A 17,414-nucleotide genomic window follows, 5' to 3' on the forward strand; every position below is an offset into this window, starting at 1 on the left:
ACACACCACCACCTCCACCACCCCCAACCACCACACCCAACACACACACACACACACACACACACACACACACACACACACACACACACACACACACACACACACACACACACACACACACACACACAACACACACACACACCACACACACACCCACACACACACACACACCACACACACACCACACAACCACACACACACACACACCACACACACACACACACACACACACACACACACACAGTTAAGCACAATTAAACCTTTCACTAAAGACATTTGTCAATTCAAAAGTAGCATTTTACATTTTTCCTTGTGTGAATATCCTCTTTAGTTCTTAAATCATGTTGTCATAATCCAACCCTTGTCCCTCCCCCGCCAGCCTCTCCCTCCCTTACTCCCTTTCACACCACCCCCTCTGCTTACCTGGAACACCGTCATTATTGCTGCGGGGAAGGTGTCAAAGTTGGTCGGAGGAGTGCCATTTAGAAAATTAAACCTAGTAGAGGAAAAACATTACATGGAAGAGAAATGGAAAACAGAAGCGTGAGGCAAAAACACAGAAGTATCTTATAGGTACAACACGTCAATTATTTAATTTTCTTAACCAAACTGGCAATAATAAAACAATGTCTTTGGGATATAAGAGAAGATAGAAAGAGATGCAGAGGTTAAGGGAAGCAGCACTGACTGTCCTCCGAAGAGCTGCATGCCCAGCAGGGCGAAGACAACTATGAAGAGGAAGAGCAGGAAGAGCAAGCTGATGATGGACTTCATAGAGTTGAGCAGTGAGACGACAAGATTGCGCAAAGATTTCCAGTACCTGGCAAGAAGAAGACAGAACGAGTGTGTTTAGCTGAGCGCAATGTTATGTCCAATGCATGAATATGAGGAATAGAACTAAAGCTAGAGTACTCACTTCGTGACTTTGAAAATCCTCAATAACCTGAGAGCTCGAAGCACGCTGATGCCAAACGACGTGCCCGGCTGGATGATGGACCACAGCACTTCAAATATACTACCACATATCACCTAAAGCAAACACAAGCATATGCACGCATGTCATTCATCATGATGAGCCAACGCATCATCCCTGTATCTTTGTTTGTGTGTGAGGTCAAATTGTTTGTGTGGTTATGTTATTAAATGTGTGCATGGTGGTGTGAAATGAGTGTTTGCACCTGCTTATGGATTTGTGTGTTGTGTGTGTGTGTGTGTGTGTGTGTGTGTGGTGTGTGTGTGTGTGTGTGTGTGTGTGTGTGTGTTGTGTGTGTGTGTGTGTGTGTGTGTGTGTGTGTGTGTGTGTGTTTGTTGGGACTCACAATGCAGTCGAAGCAATTGAAGGAGGAGTTGAGGTAGGCCTGTTTGCCAAGGCCGTACATCTTTATAAACATCTCTGTCAAGAATATCCCCAGGAAGATTAATTCAGCAAAATCTGCAGGGAAGGAAGATGATAAGAAGGGAGGAGGAAGAGGAGGAAGAGGAGAAAAGAGGTCAGATTTATGTGAAATATATTTAAGAATGCATTTTAAGTTTTATTTGTATCAAAATCCGTATTGTGTATCAAGATATTCTAAAAGTATTTTTTAATACTCTCAATTAGCGTAAAATATTTTTGAACAAATACTCCAATTTCTCACTATTATGTTGTTTTTAATTTTTTTTAAATTTATCACAATTTCCGGTTTCCATATTGTTATAGCTGTATAATTTTTTTCGGTACAATTAATTTCATCCCATTTGTTCAATAGTATATGCAAAAGGGAGAAATGGTGTGTTTGGGTTAGTCAGCTTTTTCATGGATTTAGTCACATTTACTTTTTGCTCACCCACTCCTTTCTAGTAATAGTGCATAGGTGGAGATAATCTGTCGATGCTTACACAGAGTTAGCATGTATCCCCTCCCTCATACTCACATAAAAAATCTGACAGAGGCTCCGGCTGGTCGTAGTGCACTACAGCCACACACATAGTGTTGAGCCCGACCAAGCATAGCACGGTCCAGTAGAAGGCCTGCGACTTGACGGCGTGTCGGATGAGGAAGCGTAGCCGTCGCTCTCGCCGCTTGAAATCTGATCCTTCCAGCTTGGAGCTCTTCAAGCTGGCCCGGGCAAACGGTGACCCTGAAAGGATAAAGCGAGGGAAAATGGTTTGGTGTTAGCCTGATAATGAAGTATAGAGTGATTTATTGGCAGAACTGTGTGCACTTAGCATCTTGGATAAGCAAAACTGTACACAGTGTAAAATGTCCTCTGCTTTCTGATTCATACACAGCAGGAGGTTCAATAAGTTACACGCCACAACACAAAAAAGGCTCTCCTGGCACACATACCGCGATGATGACACATACAGTAGAAGATTGAGTGTCCCGATGGACGAATAGTGAAGAGGTTTAACAGCTTTAAACTGGTTTAAAATGTTATCTTTAATCATATCACGTCCACCAAACTCAATAGTGTAGATCCTCTCCCTAAATGATAGCTTTGTGCTTTTCTGAATGCTCCCCTTTATTGGTCTGTAGATATTATTGGTTCATTCATTTTCATAAGCATTTTATCTTTACTGATTTCAGCAAAGTATTATTTCCTCTACACATACTACACATCTCGCAGGAGAAAAGGCAGACTTGCCTAGCGTAAGAAAGCTGAAGGAATGAGGAAGGAAGGAAAGAAGGAAAATAAAGGTGTTAAATGGGGGGGGGGGGGTTGAGGAAAGGGGAAAAAGGTAACAAGAGGAGAGAAGTGCCAAGCAGCAGAATAGAGGAGAGGGAAGGAGAGAGAGAAGGAGAGGAGGGTCAGGTAATGCTGATATGCAAGATAAGATAGCATCTGTATGTACCTGTGGTTTGCCTGTGTGTGTGTGTGTGTGTGTGGTGTGTGTGTGTGTGTGTGTGTGTGTGTGTGTGTGTGTGTGTGTGTGTGTGTGTGTGTGTGTGCGTGTGCGTACGTGCGTGTGTGTGTGTGTGTGTGTGTGTGTGTGTGTGTGTGAGAGAGAGTTTGTATCTTACCCACTGCCAGGTCTCCCTCCCCTTCCTCTGGGTTCAGCAGCTCAGCTTTGCTCTTATGGTTCTTTGTGGCTCTTCTACGTGAGCCTGCAATAGAAACATTATGTGTTTACTTTGAAAGTACTGACATGTTACATATATTTGTATCATTTTGTTTTAAAATCACAGCCATACAACACAGTTAATAAGAAAATTCTTACCATCATAAGCCGTGACATTGTCATCATCCGCCAAGATGACCTCCTCTGCGAAACACATATTAAACAAAAATATGTTAATATGCGACATTGAATTTGTTTGATGACTTCCACAGTGTCTGTCAATCTTTTGTTATCATCGTCATTTCTTATTTTAATTCAAACCGGACACAAAGTGTCTGTCCTGCACCTGTGCCTGCTTCTCATCCCTCCCTCCTTTGCATTCTAGCTTCCTTGTTTTTATGTAGATTGTCTTTTCAAGAAGATCAAAGGTCTGCCCTTTTCTCCCTGCCGCTGCATCCAACATCCAACCCTCCGTTCCTCTTATCTTCTCCACATCTTCCCTGCCCTCAGCAGTGAGAAGACAAAAGAGACGAAGAGAACTACGGACAGGCAGTCTTCTCCATCGAAGCTTCAAACAAGGGGCTTTAATCCTTGCTAAATGAGTGTAAATCAAAGCTGTTCACTTATATTTAGTGCACTGGCTGTAATTCAAGTTTTGTTTGCAGTTGAAGGAGAGTTATGACTACAATACACTGCCCAGAAACGTACCTAATAATCTAACCTTTATGATTGAATTGTTTTAATGTAAATCCTGATTTGAGTTGAGGTGTGCTTCAAACTATCGAAACTTCACAATAAAAGCTTTTTTGATTAAAGAAAATACAGTTAAAATGAATAAGTATTATCTCAGTTGCAGCTGCTTCACAATAAAATCCATCAGATTATTATTCATTAGTCATAGGCTATTACTGTAAAGCACCAAACAGATGCTTTAATATTGTACTAATATCACAATCCTGACTATGTAAGTTGTTGGCAAAGGATCATTATTGTGTTTTTTTGCAATATGTTTATACATTACATTACATGTCATTTGTTAGACGCTTTAATCCAAAGCGACTAACATACTGTGGGAAATCCCCATAGGAGCAATTTGGGGTGAAGTGTCTTGCCCAGGGACACAACGACATGCTGACTGCAGTGGGACTCGAACTTGCTACCCCCTGATTCGAAGTCTAGCACACTATCCACTGAGCCACAGCCGCCTCCACATGTCTACATGTCTCTGTGCGTGATGAATTAACACATACCAGCTTTGCAGATCCACTCCAGATATCCGTTGAGTTCCCTTTCTATCTGCTGCTGTCTTCTGAGCTTCAGGAACTCACTCCTGTTCTCCACACGCTCTCTCTCTTTGGCAAACTCCCTGCCGACACACACACACACACACACCAAGTTAGACACTTTTAATGATACCCTGCATGTTTTACTGTGACATAAAAACAAGTTTTTTTAACCGCCAATGAATATGGGAAGTGCAATTATATATCAACAACATTTACAATATAGTTGTCACAAACACACACTTACCCTGACAACACACCCAGCACTAGGTTGAGCATGAAGAAGGAGCCAATGATGATGAGGGGGATGAAGTACATCCAGTTCCATGCACTCCCTGAGGCATCGTTGCTCTGTGATCACACATGCACACACGGACACACGAAAGTAATCAATTAACAATTTGCGACATCAGAACATGTGGCGTGTATTTGCGAGACCCAGGTTACAACAGGTATGCATTTGCATGAGTTAACTGCACTGGCATATGATTGGATCTGTCCTTGCTGAATGTAAGGCTTTTTTTTTAAGACAAACTCGATATCCAAGTATTTAATAAAATACCAGTTCCATTGATTAGCCTGCTTATCAAGTTAAGGTGCACTTTTTAGCATCCAGGTACTGCACACATGGTATAAGGATAGGGAATATATCGATATAAGATCACTACCCTGATATGAGGCTAGATATCGTGCTAGATTTTGGATATCATAATGTCGTTATATGGCAAAAGTATTCTCTTTTTGTGGTATTAAACGCTGCATTACAGAACATTTTCTTAACTCAGGCACTTTTTTTTTGTTGCCCTTTAACCACTTAGTGATTTAATCAACATTACTGATGATTGTTAATCGAAAATCGAATTGTGTAAATATTTTTGTGAAAGCAATACTCAGCCCTACAATATTGTTGTGATACCGATATGGAGGTACTTATCATCCAGCCCTGTTACATCTGGAGTAAACATGCAAGAAAATGTCACATAAAGTAGACATTAAACAATGTGGCATTAAAAAAAAAAATGGAGGTCAGTTCACTTCAAAGTGCTGTCTACAGCTGTGGGAAACATAAACAACAGCAAGGCGGACATGATTTTGCTTTAAGTCATCTCAATAAGTAAATGCATATCTGCCACTCTATTTAGCTGCTCAGTGCAGAGTAAATAATGTATAACAAATACTTTGGTCTCTCCCCCTCTCTATCTGCACCATCCTGCTGTCCAGACTCTCCTTTATTCTCTCCTTATGGTTTCCTCCTTTTGCATCACTCTTCCTTTCTTCTGCTTCCCCTTTTTATTTTATTTGTTTTATTGTTTGTTTGTTCTATTATTTCCTACTCTCTTGCTTAGATATTTTTTTCTAAACTGATTCTTCATATCACCCCTTCTCACCCCTAGACCCCCTCTTCTCTTTCCTGTGTTGCGCCCTCTTTCTCAGAGGCTTGCAGTCTAGCGTCCCCCTGTCTCCTCCGTCCTCCATCTTTCCTTCTTCCTGCATGTAAGCTGGCATTTCTGCTGTGAACCCAATATACCGCAGACTCTTTTTTCTACCATTAAACTTTTATCGCTCCCCTCCCCAGCAGCTGCAAGAATAACTTGGGCTGAACAGGCCCTTTTAAATATAGAGCAGCACCGGGAAGGAGGGACACGGGGAGAGAGACACAGAGTGCGAGGGGAAAAGAGGAAGGAAGGAAATGAGGGGAGGAGAGGGAGAAAAATAAAAAAAAGGAGGGATGAAGAAAGAGAAAGAGCAGCGGGAAGACTGAGAGGGAGAGGAGGAGGGGGGGAGAGACGATGTACAGTTACACTCAAAGACCCTCATCTACCTCTGGTCTCCTAGCAACCGTTACCACTGACAGCAGGGAACTGCTCGGTCTTGGGCATGAGTGATGACACTGTTCAGGACCGGGTACCTATTTCTGGGCAGGCTCTCAGGGTGCACAGGTAGAATCAGTGGAGGTTTTTATGCTTTAATATAACATTTAATGGGAGAAAATAATCTTGGATGTTTCGGTTGTGCAGCATCAAAATGTAGAGACTTCTGACAGACATGTTGGACGAACATAAGACAAATGTTAAGCTACATTTGACGGGGAATATTTCATTTATTTTTCCATACATCGAGTGGCAGTTTTATCCTAACAAACAATCCAACAAAATGGCCGCCAAGTATGAGAATAATGTCTATACAAACCAAGGTATTGCTGATAAAAACAAGGTTAACATGGCTAACAAACTGATACTGTATGTGATTCTTAATAATTGGTGTTTATCTGTTAGTACAGCATATCTATAAAAGTGCTGATGAAGTTTGAATTCTCTATTAGTATCCTCTTTTCTTGAATGCTTGCCTCTATTGTCACCTGAACCTAGACCTGAAACTCTCAAATGATTGACTTGAAACTTTAACAACTGTTTTTTTTACCAGGTCTGCATGACTGGAGGTAATCAGGAATATTTTTGGCTTGTTTACATTAGCCATTTAAACAGCTTAGAAGGAATAAAGTCTTTCAAAAAATGTAATATTTCTTCCTGCATTTTGTCAGGGGCTGTGTAAAGGTGTTGAAAACTGTGTTTAGCAGTACATACATAGTAGAGCAGGTCAGTCCAGCCCTCCATGGTGATACACTGGAAGACGGTGAGGATAGCAAACAGGATGTTGTCAAACTGGGTGATGCCGTAGTTTGGTCCCGTCCAGTACCTTCGACACAAGGTGCCCTCTGGACACAGCCGCGACGGAAGCTCTGTCCCACATGGATACTCTTCTTTCATCTCACCTGAACACCAAACAATGAGGGGAGGAGTTTCAAAACAAAAGGGAGTCGTAGGAAATTATGTTGTTTGTTAAGATTTTTCACCTTATAGGCGTGCCAAATAGGCTCACCTGCTTGAATTATTGAGGCATTTAACATCTTATATTCTCAATAGACCAACAAGTGTTCAACAGTTTTGTTTCTTGGTAGATGAGATACTATTTTTATAATGTCATCTATATATACAGAGAAAAGAGGTAAATTATGCATAACAAGAAAATAATTAGAAATGTTCTGTGGAAACTGCCTTTCATCACATAAACACAGAATTGAGGCACTGTAAACAATCTAAAGCCAATTATGTAATATAAATTTAGCTGAACTAAATTGCCTTTCTATTTTTAGTACTGTGACTATTAATAGTCTAGCCTCATCCGGAACAGGTGTTCATTGGGGTAAACAGCAAATTAACAAGCACTGTTGGCAAAAACAACACACACACACACACACACACACACACACACACACACACACACACACACACACACACACACACACACACACACACACACACACACACACACACACACACACACACACACACACACACACACACACACACACACACACACACACACACACACACAAACACACACTATCCTTTACCTGTGTGATTGTCATAGCATGTTGTGTGGAATTTGCCCATGTAGAACTCCAGGCCGATGATGGCGAACATGAGGATGGCGAAGAAAAGAAGCATGCCAATCTGCAGCAGAGGAATCATGGCCTTCATGATGGATTTGAGCACCACCTGTAAGCCTGGAGGACAAAGTGCAAACAGTGTTGAGAATTATTATTAACCATCATTAATTTACATTTAAATGCGTTTTCATCGAGAGGATCAGGTGCAAGGATCTGAAGAGGGGTGCTCCTTCCTCTAATTATTAATAGCAGTGTAAATCTTTAAAAAAGTAACCCTTCATGTCCTCCACTATCAGCATGACTTGTTTAATTTATCATAATGTAAACCATAAATACAAAAATACTTGGCTTAATACACTATTTACTTTGCTGGCAGAATGTCACCAGAGGTAAAATGAGGTTTGTAGAGGTTTTCTGAAAAATATTTTCTAACAAACAAAAGGTCTCCAAGCACTCGTTTGTGGCAGGTTCTATTTAATGTGAAATGTTGTTTTGTGGAAACCAATCACATTTATCAAATGTATATTACATATTGGAAAGAAACTGTAATTTGGTTTTCATGGGGAGCTTAGTGACTTTTTTGTGATGAGTAAGCCTTGGTTTGCCAGTTGAGCTCTGTAGTGGAGTCCACGCTATTAATAACACTGCAGTGGTGCTGGAACACTACTGCTGCTATAACATTTTTTAAAAAGGAGCAGAGAGTACATAGAACATCCACTTGTATTAGAACACTTTGGGTGCATTATGAAGAACACAGAAGCTGCATAACACCTTGACATAAAAAGCTTATTTATGCTATTTCTGATCCACCAATAAAACCTGAACAAGTTATGCAGCTAAGCTAAACTAAGCTAAGCTAAAACATTTCCTCAGCTTAGGAAAAACAAAAATACTGTTTGGGTAAAGGCAGGAGACTACTGAAAAACAAATAAGTCCTTATTTTTCAATGCAGAATGAAGAGATTGGACTTACTGGGAATACCGGACACCAGTTTAAGGGGCCTCAATACTCGCACAGCCCTGAGAGTCCGCAAGTCGAAATCTGAGCCTATAGTGGACAGGATCCTAAAGGGAAGGAGACAAATGCACAAATGTGAGCAAAGGCAATCAATATGTAAGCTAGTCAAGCCGTCAGTCAGCCTCATTCATACACACGCTTTTACAAACAAGCACACACTTTAACGCAGACCCCTTGCCAGGTCATTACAAGCTACTGGGTGAGCACTGTATGTAAATCCTGTAAGAGCAGAGCTGATCAATACAGCTGACAAGTGAAGAAAGGCAGAGAGTGTATCAGGGCGAGAAAGGGATGGGCTGAAGGGACTGTGTTTTTCAACAGGATGATAGAAAGACTTTAAAATGAAAGAGGAGAGATGGGGTGATGGGTAGGAGAGGGAGGACAAGAGGGCGGGGGAGCGAGCGAGAGAGAGAGGGAGCGCTGGCAGATGGTGAGAAACAAAGATGCTGACTTGCTTATTTCCACCTATTTTTATTCTCGTTACGTTCAAACTGTTTATCTTGGAGGTGTCGCCAGACTGCAGAGTAACCGTGTGTTGGTGTGTGTCTCAGCGCCGATAACACCGCTCATCATCGGAATAAAAGGCTTGTGAACAGCATGTGTGTGTATGTTCGTGCTTCAGTTGTTTAAGATGTTCCCTCGTGCCGCCAGACTTCCAGTCAATCCTCTGGTCTGACGCACACTGTGAATCATCCTCCTTCCCACTTCTCTCTCTCTCTCTCTCTCTTTCGGTCTCTCTGACACATTTCCACTTTCATCTGTTCCACTAAGAGGCCCAGTGACACAGCAGAGCCTTAATCACAGGTTTGAAGTCAGCCCTCTTTTGTGTGGAAACCTTTAAAAATGGCAGGAAAGGGAAAAGTAACACCAATCCTGAATCTATTGAAGGATGCTGTATTGAATTACCAAGAAGCCCACCCCCAGTGGTATATGTACTCCATCACTAGTGTAGGCTGGGGTCCTTGTAATGACATTGTGTGATATCAAATACCTCAACAGAGGCTGACTTGTAACTGAGAGGTCCTGTGCAACACTGTAGTACAGCTGTGTGAAGCAGAAACATCATGGCAGATGTTCCCTTTAGTAGCTCACTGAACCATATATTCTGACTAGGGCTGTCAAGTTAACGCATTAATAACGCACGTTTTTTTTAAGGCCACTAATTATTTTAACGTGCGATTAACGCATGTGTATTTGTCCTCGGCCCGCCCCGTAGTTTCAGAGCCCAAAGGCTTGACGTTGTTGTTATTGTTAGTTGGATGGTGGCAGATTCTAGCGAGAGATATGGATACAAAAAAAGGTGTTTTAAGCCAAGCACACAGCTGATGCTGACAGCCCCGCTCCTGCCGCTCGCTTGCGGCAGACCACGCTTGAAAGTTTGCCGGGGAGACGCCTGGACACGGCGTCTACGAGCAGCAATCTTTCAACAGCGATAGCTAAATGGGTGGCGGTGGCTACAGCTTGCAGGACAATTAACATTGTGGAGGACGAGAGACTCTGTGAGATAATTCGGATCGCATCCAACGTGTCGAGTGGACATCACAGCGCATTATTTTGACCCTAGGTGGGAACTTCAGTCTCATGCTTTGACTGTTATGAAGACAGAGGAGCGGCATTTCGCCGACAACTGTAAACAGGCTTGTCTGTTTGAGCAACTGGCTCAGTGCAAAGAAGTAGACAGGGTTGGGAGAGAGTGTAAGAGAGAGAGAGGGAGAGGTTCCAGGTTGTTGTGTTGACAATATTCAGGAGAATATTTGTCATTGTTCCAATGATAATAAACAAACATTTGCATAAAGCATATTTGTCTAAATAAGAGTATTAAAAACTTGAAAAATATTCCTCTAAGGTACATTTAGAACAGATAAAAAATGTGCGATTAATCGTGATTAACTATGGACATCATGGAAATATTTTAATCGACTGACAGCCCTAATTCTGACATGTGCGAAGAAATATATATATAAAACATTCAGATGTATAACTGGAAGTGCTTTCCAATTAGAGCTCACCTAAATATGGTAAGCCATTACTTGTTTTGCTAATAGACTTTATTGGTATCAACGTGTATCATTTTTGATGCATGTAAATGTGATGCAAAGTCTAAAATCCCCAACATTCCTCCACACTCTCTAACCCTATCTGACCATATAGGGCCCCTTTGATAAAAACACAAACAGTGAATATGACAAATATATATGTTTGTGTTGTGAATCTGCATTATTGGGAATACAAAAGAGAAGCCATTCGAGAAAGAAAAAAATACCCATTTCTACGATTTTTGATATTAAAAACACACAAAATGACGATGAGGACAATGATGGTAATAATGAAGATTTCAGTTTCTAAAACAGCATCCGCCGTCACAAACGGTGTCAAGCCGATGAGGCATTTCCTCATTCACACCGTCTCCACGGTTACTGGGTATTTTCTCATTCATAAGTGTTTCCATGGCAACAGGGACCTTGGCTCATTGATAGAATCTCTGTATCACCTTGGTAACAGGGCCAATGGAGGAGCCTGATTAATTGTTTTATTTTCTTTCTCCTCTCTTCTCTCTATGATGTAAATGCATCACAAATCACACACACAAACACACATGTACACATACAGAAAAAGATAACAAATGCACACACACACACACACACACACACACACACACACACACACACACACACACACACACACGCACGGCCGCTGGTTGGAGATCTAACATATTGAGTGTGAATGATTGTATTCACAGATGCACACTAGAAAGTAGGTCATTTGTAATAAACGATGGATAAAAATGTCGTCAGGGACAGAGAAGCTGCCTAGCGCACATGTTATACACAGATAAACACACCTGCACTTTATACAGAGGCACACAAATGATTCAGGACAATCACATTAAGCAATATTACACAATCTCCCCACCAACCCGCTCTCATGGGACACCATTATACAAACACCATCTTTTTTCGCCTGCTCCCTCCGCCTGCTTTCCTGCCGACTTCAGCTAAATGTGGCTAATTATCTTTGTCCACATCACTGACCAAATCGCTTCATCTCCCCTCCAAACTTTCCACTTTTTCTTGTCTCCTTGCTTTCGTATGATACTACGATTACATAATAACATGTATCTGCATAATTATACATTTCCTCTCGTATTAACTTTATATCCTGCCTTACATACTAATAGTGTATCATTCCTTTTAATGACATTATGTTTAACGTCACGTAACTTCAAAGACAATTAAAGGTTAAGAAAATGTCAAACACACAGCTTTATATCAGAAATCTATACAGTACAACTCTAAACAATGACAGAACTGAAAGTAATGCCTCCATGACCTATTCCGTTTTTAATTATCTGAATGTGTCAGCTGTTTTTCACAATAAACAAACCTGAATGAAGGAACAAGAAGGAGAGATGGAGGGAGGATGCGAGTCGAGACTGGCTGTAAACTAAAGGTAATTGGACTAATAATCAATACTTGGCATAAAAAAAACAACTAGCTTATTCCCAGGGCCAAATCACTCAGGCAGTTTACTACAAGAGATAGGTCAACACACACAGAAACAAGAGTGCACACAAATCTGCTAACATGCAACAAGGTTGTGGAGTGAATATCTAATCTATTCAGACATGTTTAGAGCCATGTGTGTTTTTTCTTTGTATGTCACACGAGCCCATAGAATTGAGTAGGAAATGGAAAGGAATGTTTGATGTGGAAATGTGAGTGTGTGGATTTGTGTGCGTGCATTGGTCAGAGTGTTATCAAAGGTTCCGTCCAAGGGTGGATAGAAAGGCCAAGTAGCCTTTCATCTTCAAAGAGCAGCACTGCTGAAAACACAACCCCCATTCATAGAGAGCACGACAAAAGATGTGTGTGTGTGTGTGTGTGTGTGTGTGTGTGTGTGTGTGTGTGTGTGTGTGTGTGTGTGTGTGTGTGTGTGTACAATGTATTGACTTCAGTCAGTGTACATAATGTATCATGGGAATATACAGTATGTGTGTTGTAAGTGCTGCAGCATATTCTCTGTCTGCATTTCTTGCTGCAACTTCCTGCCTCTCTGCAAAATGGTTACAAAGCTGGGTGTGTTGCGTGACTGTTGTTTACATTGCAGAGTACTTAGATGGTTTTTTGTATTCATTTTTACTCCTTTTTGACATATTGCTAGCTTTCCTCAGTCTATATCTGTTTTCTTAAAGTAGTGCCTCAGACAGTGTTATTTCCAGTGACTCTTCATGGTTGCAGAGAGCAATTTGTTTCTTCTTGGACTGTACTTCTACTGAAAAAATCAAATTTTTGCCAAATGTTTTGACTATTTAACAAACCATTTTGGTGCACTTTTCAGTCCTATAACGATAATAAGGATAAACAATTATGAACCAATATCTTGCAATCATTTTTGACTGATTGCAATTGCAATATGGTTGACACTATAAGAGGAAATGGTCACCCGTGCATCATTTTTCTCATTTCATTACAAAAATATGAGATAAAGGAAGAGAGATCCAAGACAATTATGTAAGCCTAGTTTCCATCTATTTTCTCGAGAAATCTAACATGGCCATGAACATGCTTTTTAAGTTCAAAGCCAGGACACTTTGAAAGTAGTCTAAAGACACCAATGCCTGTGATTGCTATCATATCAGGAAGTGCTTTGCAGGTTCACTTTGGAGGTACATTGTCATTAAAACCATAACATTCTGCTTGCCTGTTGTAACAACATCTCACACAGCATTAAACTGCTGTGTCATGCTTGCTCAGAGGGTTTCACTGTCAAAACATTAGATGTCCTCTTAAAAAAACAGAGGTGGGGGGGGGGGATTATGTGAGACCGGGCGTTTCCTGGAAGTTAAGGACTGCTTCACTTCCCTCTGCTCTCCCTGTTCTTCCTCTCCTCCCTCCTGTCTCGCCGACACTCATCTTCTCACCCCTCGTCTCTCTTACAGTCTCTTACTTTGCAATGCCGGGAAGAGCTTGGATTCATGATTACTCTTATTATTGAAGCATAAGGACATACCGCCATACGGTAAATGTGTGTGAGAAAAAGAGATAGAGGTAGGCAGAGGGGGGCAATCACCAGTTTCTCTGGTGCTTTGTCAGCAAATATGTGGAAGGTTTATGTAACATATAAAGCTCCCAAATAACCATATGCAGTGACCTCAACATATGAACCTGCGCCAGAACTCCCACATCTCATTGTATTGGACACAGTAGCATAGTAACAGTTTCCCTATGTGGCATGTCTAATGGTTCATGTACTCTATCTATGCTATCAGAATCAATGTATTTCACAATTAGCAAAAGAAAAAATGAGAACCAAAGTGTGTTGTTATTATCAGAAAATAGTTATTAAGCTTTGCGAATGTCTTAAAACAACTACTGTATAGAGAACATCAGTTGTGTGGTTCAGTTAACTGAGAGTATTCTCACATCAACAATAAGACACACATTCAATACCGTTTTTTCTCTTCTCCCTAACCGATCACTTATGCAATTACAGTCGTGTAAATCCCATTAATCATTTAACAAAAACTGCTCCCACACACCAGCGTTTTCACAGTTGTAAACACCACACAGCCTGCAATATTTACATTAAAGAGAAAGTGTTGTTAAAGACTGAACGTCAATTTACAGTTAACATGGTGAATTATAAGATAGACACGTGTTGGGAAAACATCTGGACAAATCGCGCTTGTTTTGTGGAGGGGATGGTTTTTACCTCCCTTGTCTCTTTCCATTCAATCCCTTTGCTTCTCTGTCTACATACACCTGTTCATTCTGCACATCCCCTTTTCACTCCTTCTATCTGATGTCTCTTTCCTCTGTGACCCCCACCCCCTCTTTGTCTGTGTACATCATGGTGACATTTGCTCGCTACCCAGGCTGCTGGCTGCCTGCAGTTTTGCTCTGTGATCTGCCTGCTGCCTTGCCCAGAATGGGGCCCTTTATTAGGGCAAAGGAGCAGGGGTGGGACCCTCACAGACATACACATGTTCAAACAAGCACTAAAGCACATGATAAACGACCCTATGTTCTTCTGTTTAAGTTGAACAACATCATATTTTGATCTTTTATATATGCGTGTGTGCATTTGTAAGTGTTCATGTAGGTACTTAATGTACTCAGGGAGTATATGCAGGAATCCTGAAGTCAGATGTAATACCTTTTAAGACCTATTTTAAGACCATACATTTTAAGACCTCATCGCCACTTCGAGTTTTAACCGGTTACATTGGCGACACACTTAACCTCACATTGACTATAACACAGTATTGATCCTTGATTGGTCCTTCCTCCTTATCTTCCAACCATTTGGACGCAGACTTGCATTTCCCCATAACGATGTTGTTTAGCAACCGGCGTAAACGGACCTTCGTGCTATCAAGCAGTGAGCGTGCGATGTCCTGTTCAGATGACGTCACATCCAACGGGATGCCATAAATAAACTACACAGAATCACACTACACACCTATGCAATGATTACATTCAAGCTAACTGTAGAATACAACCTCTTTGGACAATTGATATACTTATTGAAAACAAGCTACAAAATGTAATACCTTGGAAAATGCCGTTTAATACTTTTTAATAGCCTTCATTTTCGTTAAATGGATTTATCAACTTTTAATACTTTTTAAGACCCCGCGGACACCCTGGTACTGCATGTGTGTGTTTTATGACAGGTAGGGCTATTGTTTATTTGTTTGCCACTCACCCTGTGCACACCACCACAAAGTCCATGACGTTCCAACCATTCCTCAGGTAGGAGTTCTTGTGGAAGGCGAAACCGAGCGCCAGGATCTTTATTCCAGACTCAAAACAAAAGATCCCAATGAAGTACGGCTCTGTATCATCCTGAGGAGGGAAAGAGAGTAAAGGAAGCAAGGGGGTTAATGAAGGGAGGAAGGAAAAGGACGGAAGAAAGGTTTAAAGGGATATAAGTAGACAGAGACAAAGCCAGACACCAATCGGTAGCTAGATAAATGTGTGTTCAGAAGAAATATTTTCATAAAAATGTGTTGCAACGTAGAGATGGTAGAGAATTCATTTTCTTACTTAGTATATTAATGGATTAAGAGTAATAGTTTGTGTATTTTGTATAATCATTTGGAATCTTAATGTATTATTGATAATGTGTTGCACATCTGGATCATTACATGTTTTCAAGGTGAAACAAATCATTGCTTTAAATGTGTCTATAAGCTGAGTAGCTGCATGCATCTCCACTGAAGTCAAATCAATAAGTAGTCAGAGCTGTCACCTGGGTTGAATGGTGTTTACATATGGCTCACACACTGTGTCCTGCCTGTTTAACTCACCAGGCGCTCAGACAGCGGCGTCTTGTCCCCATCAGGCAAATGTTGCTCCAGAGCCAAGACAATGCAGTTGGCAATGATGGTGGCGAGAATCATCCACTCAAATGGAGTAAGCAAGGACAGTCAAGGAACAAACACTTCTTGAGTCATACATCTAAACAAATACAGCTTGACATAATAAGTGCATTTTGTACATAGTCATTGCTGAAATGTCTCTATTCTCTCCAGCTTTCCAATTTTAGATGCAGTAATGACAAATCCTGCTGAAGGGGGCAGACGTGAAAAATATAATTAAACACAATTCCCACTAAAACAACTTCCATTCTGAGGTTTGTTTTAGATAAGTCACACTTTAAAATTCAAAAAATAATGACAACAATATTGAAAAATGAACATGATATCACATTTTCATTTAAGGTGCAATGCCTTCAATTCCAGTGCATAAGTGAATGTCTGGCCACTAACTGCTTTTGCCGCCTGTTTACACACACTAACAGACACACAAACACAGACCCACAAGCCATCATTATTAGTCAGTTAAATATGCTAAGTGTATGTTCTGGTAACACACCACCCACACAGAACAATACAACAAACAAACACACACACACACACACACACACACACACACACACACACAAACAGACGCAGGCTACATTAAAGTGTTGGTGTGTAATAGCTTGCGTGGACACTGAGTGAGATCCATTGTGACATCACCGTTTGACTCTGTGTACATAACATCTAAGGGCTAGTTGTGAGAGAGAAAGAGAGGGTGAGAGAGAGAGATAAATAAAAAGCAAGAGGGAGTGTGTCATTGTACATTTAATTGTGTTTGTCACAATCTCTCTCTGTCTATATCACACACACACACACACACACACACACACACACACACACTCACGTGGTGTCTACTTAAATCAATCCGCCTGTCTCGTTAAGGTCAGAAGATAAATAGTTACATTTACAAGAGAAAAGAGAGCCAGTGGAGAGAGAGTGTGTCCGAAAGAGAGTGCGAGAGCAAATGTGTGAGGGAGATGAATGAGCGAGTGAGAGAAAGGGAGGAACAGATAGACCAAGAAAAAAAAAGCCAAGAGAGAAATATTAGAATATTGGAAAAAGGGACGAGTTATAATACTATGATTATATGAACATACTGAATATCTACACAATCTGCAGAGTTGTAATTTGAATTTCCATGCCACTTAAATACATCCAGTCTTTCCTTATTGTATTATTATATATCCTAGTTGTTGTCCTCTTCTTCACCTTTTTCCTAAGTGCGTGCTCCTTCCTCTGGGATCAGCATTCCCAT

General features: G+C 40.9%; 1 protein-coding gene across 1 annotated transcript; it reads right to left on the minus strand.

Annotated features, from left to right (window-relative positions):
- Positions 1–423: 423 nt before the first annotated feature.
- Positions 424–16,250, minus strand: LOC117534686 (voltage-dependent P/Q-type calcium channel subunit alpha-1A-like; the record flags this gene model as incomplete). The annotated part of the gene is made up of 14 exons (XM_034198919.1): positions 16,106–16,250; positions 15,502–15,641; positions 8,749–8,840; positions 7,741–7,893; positions 6,911–7,098; positions 4,573–4,676; positions 4,293–4,408; positions 3,202–3,246; positions 3,005–3,088; positions 1,914–2,120; positions 1,320–1,432; positions 917–1,029; positions 689–820; positions 424–496 (listed from the first exon to the last, which is right to left on the minus strand). Coding segments are annotated over exons 1-14 (1,653 nt in total), but the record flags the coding sequence as incomplete, so codon positions are not given.
- Between the last annotated feature and the right edge of the window lie 1,164 nt (positions 16,251–17,414).

Source organism: Gymnodraco acuticeps, unplaced genomic scaffold (assembly GCF_902827175.1).
Source record: "Gymnodraco acuticeps unplaced genomic scaffold, fGymAcu1.1, whole genome shotgun sequence".
NCBI classification, from domain to species: domain Eukaryota; kingdom Metazoa; phylum Chordata; class Actinopteri; order Perciformes; family Bathydraconidae; genus Gymnodraco; species Gymnodraco acuticeps.